Raw genomic sequence first — 12,941 nt, 5'->3', positions numbered from 1 at the left:
AGCTACTGGAAGCGTAATAAAACTCAGAGGTGAAATTAAAAAAAAGCGCCTGTTATCTGTTAAATTCAATTGGTTCAAAGGAACATTTGTTATTGATCATAAATAGAAGTTACAATTTTGAACATTCATGCAAAGTTAGAGTTCTACAGATATGGACCATCTCCTAGTGTAACTACTGAGACCAGAAAGCCATTAAAAACCTAACCCTAACCCTAAAAACATTAAATTCAGACTAATATAGTTTAATTTAAGGCTAGTTCAATAACAGTCTTCATTTAAAACCATACTAAGTTACTCCAGATCTTGGGTTAATCTGTATCTACAACAGATTTTAAATCAAATATGTCAATCGCAATTATCGTTAGTTTGTGGGACGGAGAGTGTAAAGAGGTTCTAGCTGCCAAAATAAAAAAAAAGTTAAGATTTTAAGTAATTGAACTGTAACTAATGATTGTGTAACACCTTTCACAGTTTATAACTCATGGAAATTCACTTGAACATTCACAAAAATGTGTAACAAACTTTAAAATTGACAAGAGATGTGAAGTGAGAAAAAGAGAGCGTTACTGTCAGGAATGCAACCTGGGTTGTAACACAGTGGATACGCTAAAAACCAGTATTGAAATCTCCTTAAACTGAGGCGTACACTAAATACCCTGGGTATAATAGAGGTTTCTTGAAGAATAAATTACGCAGAAAAAAAAATGACAAAAACAAACAAACAAAAAACACAAACCCATCTCAAAATCCATCTTTAAACAGGAATCGATTTCCAGCAGACTTCATCTAGTCACTAACTTCAAGAAAAGTAAAAAGTTAATGTCAGTGATAGCTCCTTCACAGAGTCCATTTCTGAAAGTAGCACAGCTAAGCAGACCTTTTAAAAAAAAAAAAGGATGCAGGATAAGAGACATTTACATACATTTGACTCCAGACTGTCCATGTATACATTTTTGTATATTCTTGACGGGTTTTAATTGAGATGACAGTGACAACAGTTGCTGAGAAAATTCAAACAATCTTATCACTCATTCCTCAAACTCCACTCAGTCATTCAGAGTACATCAGGTCCTCCCCAGCCCTGATCGCCTGCAGTGCACTTTAAAGAGGTAAATATCAACCTGGCAATCTGTGTTTGGCCTGTAGAAGCAGTGGACATCCGGGGTGGGGCGGGTGTGAACAAAGACCCCAGCAAACTACCTTGGTTCCCGCAAAAGGTTCCCGCAGTCAAAAACGCGCCTTTTGTTCCATTCCTCCCCCCCCGAGCCAGAGCCCGAGTTACGTAGAGGTGCACTGTCTCTTTAAGAGCTCGCTGCCAGTCTGTTTCGTATTGATCAATCCTCCATTTTCCAACACACAGCAGCGGCAGCGGGAGAGAGAAGAGAGCCACCCCTCTACCTGGAGAGGAAGCCAGGGACCCGGGGGCAGCCATGGCAGCGAATATGTACCGGGTTGGAGGTAAGGCTGGCGGGGTTACATTTTAGAGCAGTAATCTTTTAAAGTCGCTCTCGCCACGGCGAACACAGACTCGGGTTTTTGCGTGTTATACAGAGCGTGGTCCGTCGTTGCTTCCCTTCGTTTTTATTTTTTTTATTTCCCTAAAGCCGTACAGCTCCCTGAGAGAGATGATGGTGAGTCTGTGAAGAGCAGGATGGTGATGAGGACTGAAAACTGCTTCAAAATGTCCACTCCTCCTTCGCTTTCTTTCTTTTCCTCTTCCTTTCGCGAAACTCGGCATAAACACGGACAACTTGAATGTAACGATGCACCCGAAGTATCGCCAGTGTTTAGCTTTTGTCTCAGAAATCCCAAAAGTTTTGCCTTTGTTCAACTACTTGATGCCCTGGCTCCTGCGAGCAGCATTATGAGCACTTCACTGACCTCCAGGGACCGGTTTTAACTGACAAAGCATCCAGGAGTTCAGGCAAGTGAAGGCAACAGGGACTCAAAAAAATAGTTGAAGGGTTCACTTAGTTTTAACAGATGGAAATGAGGGGAGGGGATCTTCTAGCATCCTTCTGGATCCTTACAACTAGGGTGACCTCTTCCCTTTTTTTTTTAATACAGGCAATTGCTTCTAATACCTAATTAAGATTCCTGATTCCCCCTCCCACTCATTTTCTGTTACATCCTGATGGTGCTCAGTAAAAATACTCCACTAGAAAGTTCTGGCTGCTGTTCCACCGATTTATTGTAACAGTATTTTTTGGATTGTTAGGTTTAAAACAAAGAAACAAAATCGATCACTGGGTGATTTAAAGATGTTCTCCAGTGGTGTATTATTCCCCCCTTTCCAACGAATGTATACTATAGAAACAGCTGGTTAAGGAAGTGTGGATTTCTCACTGTGAGATTTCAGAAAATACAAATGTTTCTAATGTTTCACACAATGACTTGTGTGTGGTTGGGTCGATGACATCAGAAGAGGCGCGGGAAGCGAGCTGATCAGCTGGCATTAATCAACGCTTCGGAGGAGAGGCAACTTTTGACAGATTCAGATCGATTCTGAAATGTAACTGTACATGTGACTGTACATCATCAGTTCAAATTATTTCGTTCAAGTCTGTTGTGTTTGTGGTTCAAATTTTCCACCAGTTTTTGAATGTGTTCGCCTCTGGCATCGACTTGAGTCGTGGTGATGATGGTGTGGTCTGTACTGCAGGTGGATGCGTGTTTTGGCCAACTGGCACACTTGCTCATTTTCAGCCCCTGAACATATTTGGTGGAAATAAAGAGGTGACTGCATCGCTGGAGAAAACATCAAAGGAACTGAAGATGTTTAGGAAAATGGGGGTGGGAGGAACCCATTCCTGTCTGGCAATCAGCATATATATATATATTTTTAATCCTTGGATGATTTTTTTTAAACATTACAATTATTCATACTTGGCCTTACATCTAAGGCCAAGTATGCCTTAAATGCTTTTCTTTTTCTTTTTTTAATAAGCCCACTTATATGCCCGAAACTATTTTATTCCGTCTTAGGCTCATTGGATTGTGTCTAATTAGCAAGATTTGGGGAAACAGGGACTCATATGGTTAGTTACTTAGTAGCTATTTTAATACTTTCTCCATTTACCGTTAGAAGGTCTTGAAGTTAGAGGTATTTAAATGTTTAAGATAAATGAAAACGTATTTGATTTTTCACTAACTTGCTTGTTATTTATTGTAGTTATAAAGGAAATAAATTTTTTGTAATTCATGCTGACAAAGTGATGTTCTTATAACAGCATTCCCAGAACGAGTAGCAGAAAGCTTGTTTGTTGTTGGCATAGTTTCCAGAAATCCATGCTGTGTTTTGAGATATAAACTCAAAACTTTTTGTTGCAGTCGTTCATAACAGAAGTGACCACCTCTTAACGGAGAAATTTGGTTAAATGGACTGCACAAAAGGGGAAAAGCATACAAATGGATGCTCTATAGAGGTCCGGTCGGGTTCTTGTGCCTTATGTGATGTCACTAGAGGCACAAGCTTGATTTTGAAAGGCTTAACTTTATCTTGAGTAAATGATTTACAGCCAGTTACATAGTTAGAAAAACTGCCAAAAGCAAATTGACTTCTAGATGAGGAACTACTCAAGTTTCATCAATCAGCTTTAAAGTTATTAAAGCCAACAAGGATATTAGCTTTAAATCTAACTCTCGGCCAGAGTAATTACAGGAAGACGTGCTGCTGGGCAGTAAGTTCTTTATTCCTCCTTATTTTCATTGTTTTATCTGTCACTGTGCCTGACGGATAACTGATTGTACAGTTCTGTTTCCAGTTGCGTGAAGATGGAGGGAAGGGAGCGTGGAAGTGAAAACGATAACTTAAATGTTTGGGGCCTATTTTCATTCGATGGCTGACGGTTGTCTTGTAAAACGGGGCTGCGGGGACTCTGTGTTCGGCTCGGGCACATGCAGCGAACGGTGCAAAATTAAACAAGGCCTAGCTACGTCAGAAGAAGGTTTGAAAATTAACACTTCTCTGGCCACGTATTGCTTAATTCGGTCCATGTCTTGATGCTGCCAGCCTCGTACACAGATCCAAGGAGCCTGGATTCAGATCTCCTGTCTCCGAGTAGCGACAGCAGCTTTGTTACAGGTTTCCTCCTCTGTATGCTGTATGCGTTTCAGCTTGTGGGATTTGGCCCACATGCTGTTTCGCTGCATGTTGGCAAGTTAACTGTAATTAATGAAAAAAGACCAAACTATTCTGTGTCAGGCTGTTAATAATGTATTTTAGACAATAATAGAGATGTGCCAGTCTTTACAAAATTTTCACTTCAAGTCTCATCAGTCAGATGGGTCAAATACTGAACAATTATTCTATTTTAAATATGCATCTGAACTAAAAATACCCTCTGTTTTTGGTCTATAAACACATCAACCAGTAACATAAACTCTGACTCACTTTTTAAAAATAATTTATGAAATGTCAGAGATTAAGAACATACAGCTGTTACCTCTATCAAAGAGCCGGATGAATATTTTCTCTCTTTTTTCGGGCATACTAGTCCTTTATAAAAAAAAAAAAAAAGGGAGTACAAAACAGCTATTAGCATCAACCAAGTAAAATCTGATTGGTGCGTCTCTTAACAGCGTTTTTGGTCTGCATAAGAAATATTGAAATAATTACAGAGGGCTGAAGTTTTTAGATGAATTTCAGTTTTGGCCAAAAATAAACAGATTTTTACTTGCACTTTGGCATTTCACATCCTTCTCTTTCCATTTTTCTACCAATGCATGTAAGATATAGTTTAGTTGTTTTGTTTTTTTTGCAGTATTTTCAGCAATTGTGAGGATAAATAATCAATACAAGGCTCAAATCTCATGTATCTTCAATTTTCATTGCATATTATTTTCAGAAGTATTTATGTTTCACCCTGTGTCCTGATCCCTGTTTGGGGCCAGCTGATATCATCGATTATGACAGCTGATCAAACAAAATAACAAAGAGCGATCTCGTGCTGGACGATTTTTATTCAGCCTCTAATTTAAATGTATTTTACTGCATTTATAAAGTCTTGTGTGAATGTTTTTCCTATTCAGCCCAAAAAAATTGTCATTTTAACCTTTTAAAAAGGTAAAAAAAAAAAAACTAAGCAAAATGAGTTGTTGTCAGGCTCAACAACAACTGATTTTGTTGTTGTTGGGCCTAACAACAAGAAGTTTCTCTGAGGTAATTTCAACCTAGCATTCTGGCACCAAAGCCTGGTCGTCCAAGAGACAACCACAACTTTGCAGGACAATAGGGCCCGTCTTGGGAAGGCAGCGGCTTCCCTTTTCAAAGAGCAGTGGACAAAAGATGGCTTCTTAGGCCTTGATGTCTTTGTTTGTTAACCATGCTGGCCGGCCGCACTCTCCTCATCCTGCACATGCAATGCCAGTGTTGGTGCTCAAAGTGTTGATGACTAACAATGAGCTCATACAGCCAATGACTCGTCATCTCGGGGGTATTGAAGGTGGCCATGTTAGTTTTCAAATGGATGGAAATGATTCCTGCAACAGACGAAATACAGCTAGAGACAGAAAGCTTGGATGGGATTTTTGCATTAGATGATCTATGATTTTTTTGTTTTCTCTACCTTATACTTTGTGCATTTAAAGTATGTAGAATGATTCAACAGAAAATGATGCCGGTCTGAATGCGATTGGCTGAGGAAGCACAAGGCTCGGTAATAAAGGTTTCCACAGAAACCAAGTTCATATTTCCTGCTATTGCTCCTCTCTCTTCATTAAATCGTGCTTACAAACATGAATGTTTCCATTTTAGCATGTCGACAATAGGAACTGCTGGAGTTTCTCTTAAAAAAGAAAAAGGACTCAAACCCAAGGTGGTGCAATTTCTTTGTTGAGAGATCCAAAGTAAGTGCCTTAGATTTTTAGTAATTGCGTTGGCTCAATTAGCAAGAAAAATCTTTTATCGACAACTCCAAGAAACGCTGCCTAAAGTTGAGCTTATCCTCTTGCTGCGTATCAGTGCATGCAGCTGTTCCATTCCACGGTTGTTTCAAGAGGATGCGCCGTACTTGCGAGCTTTGTGACATGATCTGTTGAGAGAGCGGTAATGTTAGAAGGGCCGCCAACGTTTTGACAAGAAGGCGGCGTCTCATGTGACAAACAGCCGATATGGTGTTCTGAAAGCCTTGCGTGAAACAGAAGATCATTTGATTCTTGAGTTGATGGTTAGATTACACTAGTAAAGTTATTCCTTCTTAGATGTCACGCTTACTGTTATTAATCTAGAGGGTTTTATACTGCTTTTGTTATCTCATTGGAGTTTAATTAAAACTTGTCTTTTTTACTTGATTAACTGTCGGGGTACTTTTGTGCAAGACGACAAAAGTCTACTCATATTGCAAAGGACTGTTTGGAGTTCAGTAATTTTTGGCTAATGTTGCGAACTCTCAGTTTTTGTGCTAATGTACTATTCAGCCATTTGGACAGAGCCTCATGGCAGCAGATGCTCAAAAGTCCAGAAGTAATTAAGCTCAAATGAGAGCAAAAGGGAAAAATAAGCATATATCACAACTAATATTGTCACTGCAATGTTTACTGGTATTATTGCCACTCCAGCATATTTGAAAATCGTTTAATCCCAAGATATTCTCACTCATTTGTTTACCGGTTTGGCTATTTATCTCTTAATCGCTCACAAAATATTTAAAAGGGTTTGGAAATCCAGAGTCTGGAAGACTGTGGAAATAATTTGAAAATCTTTTTGGAACTGCAGTAAAAATATTTAACCAGAACAGAAAAAGAAAATGGTTTTTGCAAGTTTCTTGAGTAGTCATAATGAATAGATCTTAGAAAAGATGAAGAGATTATTGAAGCTCACGTACCAAAAGGAGATGGACCGAAATGAAAATTTGGCAAATATTGATTTTATGGCAGATAAGTGATACTTTTCAATACATTTCACAAGATTTTTGATGCCTTGAAAAAACTGACAACCCCACAAACTTCACTCTTTCAGTTAAACTCCCCACAATTTTTTCTGCATCATCATCTCATGACCAAACAAATACTACACGAGTAACTTCCTCCTCTGCCCCTTCAGAAACAAAGATCAAGCTGGAAATAAATATTGGTTTGTAAATTTAGCCTGGTTTTATTTTATATACTGATATATTAAGAAAAGAGACGAACATCGGCATCGTGGATCCGCTGTCCCGTTCCAGAGTTTTAATAATTGCAATGAAAGTGCATTTGTAATATGTTTTTCTAGGAATGTGTTTCACAAGCTGAAAAAGTAGAATTTTCTTTTTGATGCATTTATTAGACAGGAGAAAATGACAATTTTCAGCATTTGTCTTGCCAGTCAAGGAGAAATTGACCGATTGATCTGTTCTTCCCTAACAGGGACACGAACAACAAAGGTTTGGGAGAAAATGGTGAACGCGTCATAAAACAAAACATGATTTAGCTTGACTTTTACATTTAGCTTGCTGATTTTCGCTCTTGGTGAAACAGTTCTGGTGTGAGAGAACCTCCTTTATCAGAGCAGAACAAAATGTTTCACAGCTGCAACGCAGGGCAGCTCCTTCTGGTGGGAATCGAGGCCTCAGCCAGAATAGACATCAGGAATGATTAGAGCTCGCACAAGATGTTCAGCCATCGTACGGGCACCGGAATATCATTTTGGGACAATTCCACATCTGCTGTGAATGAATACTCTTGTGTTCAGCAAGTTGTATTGTAACAAACAATGCTATAAGTGGACTCATCTAGCATTTGCAGAGGAACTCTCCATGTTTGCTTGATGCGATTCGTTTGATGCTTGAAGTTATTTACCGACACACAAACCGACTAAGTGGAAAAACTTTGATAGAGATCGTAGTTTGCTTGGCTGAGCGATGGTGTTAATTTCCCACGCTGGCAGTTGTCTCGGCCGCAGCTCCAGTGGGTGCGCTTCACACAGTGAAAGTCGGAGGCTTCTTCGCAGCCTTCCTGCCAAGTTCAGGACAGCCAGTTGGACAGATGCATGACAGCAATTACATTCCCTCAACAACGTGTCACCGTCGCTGCATTTCAGAGACCAAACATCACCCATCTTTGTAACAATAAATAGTGTTTGCCAAGAGCTAAATGTTGTCTTTTCTCTCTTCCTGCTGGCAGGAGGAGAAATATTTCAAATTTCAGATGTGGTCGGCTTCAGAATAAGCAGAAATGTTGCAGTTGTTCAGAACGCATGGCTGATGCATGAGTTCTACTGTTTCACATAAATCTCTGCTTCATCACAAATACTGAGCTCTAAGAACATCCATGAAGACATTATATAAATCAGAGAGAGCTTTATTGTCTAAGTATAGAAGAAAGGTAAGTTTGACTTCACAATATTACCTTTCCAGCGATTACCATAGATTCATGCCAGTGTGGGCGGATCTTCCTGCTCCTTAGTCTCCTCTAGTATGTTGGTCTGGCCGTCCTCATCATTGCCTTGGGATGCTTAACTTCGAACGGGCCACGCTTATTTATTACATTTAAACCTTGTTTGTTTTTGCCGACTGGTGTCTGATTAGGTTTTCATGTCCTTGAACTGGTATAATCTCTTCACAGAGTTCTCTCCTACCAGTCACATGCTGTGTTCTAGCTTTTAATTGGAATGCCATTGGCAGGAACTGCTGGATCTCAGTCAGGTGATCAACACATGTCGGCAGATGTTGCAGTAGGCATGGATACAACCCCAGCTTTTACGCCCCTTTTCACTTTTCTCACATATTATGTCACAGCTAGAAACGTCGGCGTATTTTAAGCGATGGGGGCAACAGAAAGTAGAGCATCGTTTTGATGTGGAAGAAAAATTATACTCCACTCCAGCACTCTGGACTTTATGGAACAGTAGCAAAAAAAAAAATAGGAAGGTGCTCTGGTCAGGTGAGACTAATGGTGATTTCAGTGTCATGGCGTGGGGATGCTTTTCTTCAGGGAAGCTGGTGAGACTTGATGGATGATGCTAAACAGAGGTCATATCTGGAAGAATACCAGGTTGGAGAAAAGAAAATACTTCAGATAGAGGTGGAGGTTCACTCTCCTGCGGCAAAAAAACCTACCTGTACAATCACAGTTATGGGGGAATTGTTTAATTTCATTAATTGAAACATTCAAACTCAAGATTCAAATACAATTGAGAATATGTTGAAATGTTTGGATGCCCTTCCTCAGATCTGACTGAGCTATAGTTATTTCTGCAAAGAAATCTGTTAAAATTTTCACAATCTTGCTATCACGGTACTACTAAGAATCCCAACAAAACACATTATAGTTTATGATTATAACTTTGAAAAATGGGGGTTGGAGGGGGCTTACAGGGTGCAAATACTATTGCAACACAATTAATTCACACTGAGGACCACTGTGTTGAGTTCCATCCTTTCATTTTCTGTAGCTGTTTAATCCTATTTGGGGTCACGGGGGCGGTGAACCTATCTTTAGCAGCCAATAGGCAAGAGGAGAGGTGCACAGTAAACAGGTCGCCGGTCCATTGCAGGCTATTAACTACCTGCTTACGTAATCATTGGATGAGATGACATTTGAACAGGCACAAAGTGTTGCAGCCGCTGTTGTGGGAGTGGCTCTACTTGGGTTTTGTAGGTAATGTAAATATCTCAACAGATTGTCAAATGGTAAAATCACAGTTTGTCTAAATTAGACCTCCAGGATGTCAAACCTGCATTTACTTGATGTCCTGTTTGGTCTCTGTGAGCTTTAGCATCTCGGCCACTACATTCTACACCAGGTGTGGGCATTGTGTGCAGGGAGAGTTCATAGACCATACATGATGCCTGCTTTCTGCAATTTAAAGGCCGACCCAGTCTGATCAGTCCTTTGTAGTTGTGATACCGTATCGCACTGGTATTGTGACAGCGTTTTTATGAATTGTGTCAATCTGGAGAGGGCTTGTGTCGGTTTCATGAAGCACTTCCTGTTCATATTTCAGCAACCCAGATTCTGGTCAGGACAAAATAAAGACATTTAGTAGTTTCTTGGTAAAGAGTTCAGTCTGAGTAACTCATTTGCTACGGCTGGCATGCTTTCCTCTACGCTCTCTTGTTCTATGTACAATAATTAATTTGATGTTATTGTGTGTATTCTCTTAATTTTCACCAGTTTTTGCTAATTTGCCTACTTTTTAAAAATCTGTGCGGTTCAGTACGTCACGGTTCTCCTGAAATGCATTTCAGAGTCTGAGAGTCTCTGTCTGGCCTGGTTTGGATCAGCCCCACAGGCTCTCTCTTTTGGGGCTCAGGAAAATGCCTTGATTGGCTCACGCAAAATTTGCCTGCACCGTGACATCACAGCCGCCGCAGCCTGCTGTTTGGCTGCCGCTCAGAGTGGGGGATGGATGGTCGGGCGGTTGCACGCTGGGTGAGGCGGCGGGAAGGCTCATGGGAAACCGAGAGACTGAGCGACGCTGCTCAGTGCCTACAGGCCCTCTCTCTCTTTTTCTTTCACTCTCTCTGTTGCTCTCATTTTGAGTTCCTCTCCAGGCTGTTCTCTACTAAGCTACAACTCCTCTCATGGTGGAAACTCTCAAACAGCCTGCTCTTTGACAGTTAACTATTTCCTCCATGTCGTTGTGTCATTCTCGGCAACTTACTCTTCCTTAAATAGGAAAAACGAAGACGGTCAACGTCTCCTCTTCTTTAGATGTATGCGGAGACATGCTGTCATCATCTTAAGACGCGTGGAAGCAAATCCCACCCTTCATCACATGAAAACTTTAAAATGTGGTCTTGCTTTCTGGCTCCCAATTAACGAACAGCAGAACTGGTCCCTGCAGTTTGTCACAACACCCATTCAGAATGTCGCTTTGATTTAGAGCTTTACTGGAGGTGCAAAATTATTGCTGGGCCCTATAAAAAAAAAAATATTCAAATGATCTCATTTGTAGTAGCAAATTCATCACTATCATTTTCTATTTTGTTTAGATTTCTTCACAGTATCAGAAAATCTGATCGTTGCAATGATGATTGATTTAGAAATATGCCTGAAACATTTATTTTAGTATAGAATCGTCCTTGATTTGTTCCTCAGTAGTAATATTTACTGTTATTAAAGTGGGGCTGGGCGATGTAGCTAAAAAAACCATTTTTTTTTCTTCATATCAGTCAATATACTGCCAAACTAGTGATTTTTATCCACAACTTGCTCTTATTTTCTACTTTCATTCTCTTTTTTATATATATACAAAACTTTGTGATCATTGTTTCCTGCCTAGCAGTTTACTGTACAAGTCGGTGCACGTGGACGGTTGTAAAATTGACCATTGTGCAAATGTCTGCACTGTGCACAGGCAGACCTCCGAAGAGTGAGGCATGCCTGAATATGTTGGGGGTGCTTACTCAACAGGTAGTTTGGGTGCTTACTCAACAAAGAGAGAGTGAGTTAGTTGATGCCACCAGCCTTGTTTAGCCTACATTTATGTCTGTTGGGGTAGATATCTCTACTGTTTTGTGGCTCAGCCCTAAATCAACATCAAATTGACAGGCAAATGGAAGCATACAGTGACACTGTCAATATTTTGGCATGCTAATGTGAAGGTTGCTGCCCACCTATGCTGTCTGTTTTTAAGCGAGCGTGCCATTCAGCTGCTGTTCTGGTTCTTGCTTTACATTCTGCTCTCCTGGGACTTCATAACTCCATGAAGAACTGCCAATCACAGCATCAGAAGAGTTTGTCCGTGAATGCAGGACATGGGGAGAGTGCTATATAACCCCTGCTTCTGAGGAAACATTCCTGTAGGATTTCCTTCTGGTGACGCTAATTTTTAAGAGATCAAAAACCACAGATGGCGCTGAAGTTGGGATGGTAATTGCAGACTGATGTGGAGTCAGATATGGGTTCAGCCTTGACGTCGGCAATAGGACGGGCCAAGTCATCGAAGATTTGGATTTGATTTTTGTTTGTGTTGGTAGAATATAAACTTTCAGTAACGAGTTAAATTGGAGGAATTTGTTTTTCTGTAGTTCTACCATTATTGCCATGCGCAATGTATACTTATAGTTTACTTAAGGTTTTTTCACCATATGCTATTATTGTAATAACGATAAAAGTCACAATAAAAGATACAACTGTGTAATTTGCATCATTAAGTTGCACACAGTTACCAGAGTTAATCAGATTTACAAATTTATTGATATTTGTTGAAACACACAGTGGGGAAAATGGTAAAACAATCCCAACACTATGGACACTTAGGGGTTTAAAACATTACTGATTGGAATTTATTGTAACAGCAATAAATCAAAATTCTAATGACAAATTTATCATGCTAAATTATAAACAGTGCAATAAATACCCACCAAATTAGGGAAGGCATTAATTAATTAGTAGGTTTAAGTAATCACTTTAATTTTACATGTTTCTTCTGATTGGATTGTTTTCCATTGTTTTCCTATTTTATGGCAGACGTCCATCTCATTTTCTGTCAGAAACGTCTTGTTTGAATGAAAATAGACTTAAATCTTAATCTGCCAGGGGTATGAATAATTTCTACAGGATATACCAACACCTGACAGGATGCCATAAGTCCAAGAAAGTGCTGGAAGCAAAACTATCCCATTACCTTTTACTGTGAACAGACTGCTGCTCTCGGGGATTGCAGTGTCAGCGACCACTATCAGACTAAACTTAGTGGAAAAACATCAACTTAAATATTTTATATTTACTGATGATATTTTTGCAGTATTTTTCACCGCAATATTCTCGAGCTTTAATTGTTTGATTTTGAATTTATTACAAAATTGGTTAATGGAGCAATCAAGCTAATCCGAACATATGAACAACCACAGTCATTCATTGCATACAGCCCACCAATAATGTAGTCGTACCTTCATGCCTGCTAGTAGAGTGCAGTTTTCACTTTATGAATGACAAACTATTGGCACTTTGTGACAAGTGATGCAAACATAAAACCAAGTAGCCAACGTTCAGCACAAATGCTTAAGAGAGATTTA

General features: G+C 39.7%; 1 protein-coding gene across 2 annotated transcripts in view; it reads left to right on the top strand.

Annotated features, from left to right (window-relative positions):
- Window positions 1-1,241: 1,241 nt before the first annotated feature.
- Window positions 1,242-12,941, top strand: part of mta1 (metastasis associated 1) — a 39,509-nt gene continuing 27,809 nt past the window's right edge. Inside the window, exon 1 of one of the 2 annotated variants that reach the window (XM_055038481.1) lies at window positions 1,242-1,458. In XM_055038481.1, coding sequence (XP_054894456.1) covers window positions 1,431-1,458 — 28 coding nt within the window. In that variant the 5' untranslated portion in view covers window positions 1,242-1,430. The remainder of the gene's footprint in view (window positions 1,459-12,941) is intronic. The other variant, XM_055038479.1, reaches the window with a different exon arrangement.

Source organism: Poeciliopsis prolifica, unplaced genomic scaffold (genome assembly GCF_027474105.1).
Source record: "Poeciliopsis prolifica strain line A6 unplaced genomic scaffold, Auburn_PproV2 SCAFFOLD013, whole genome shotgun sequence".
NCBI classification, from domain to species: Eukaryota; Metazoa; Chordata; class Actinopteri; order Cyprinodontiformes; family Poeciliidae; genus Poeciliopsis; species Poeciliopsis prolifica.
The sequence above is the reverse complement of the archived record's forward strand: the minus strand, read 5'-3'. Positions and strand labels throughout refer to the sequence as shown.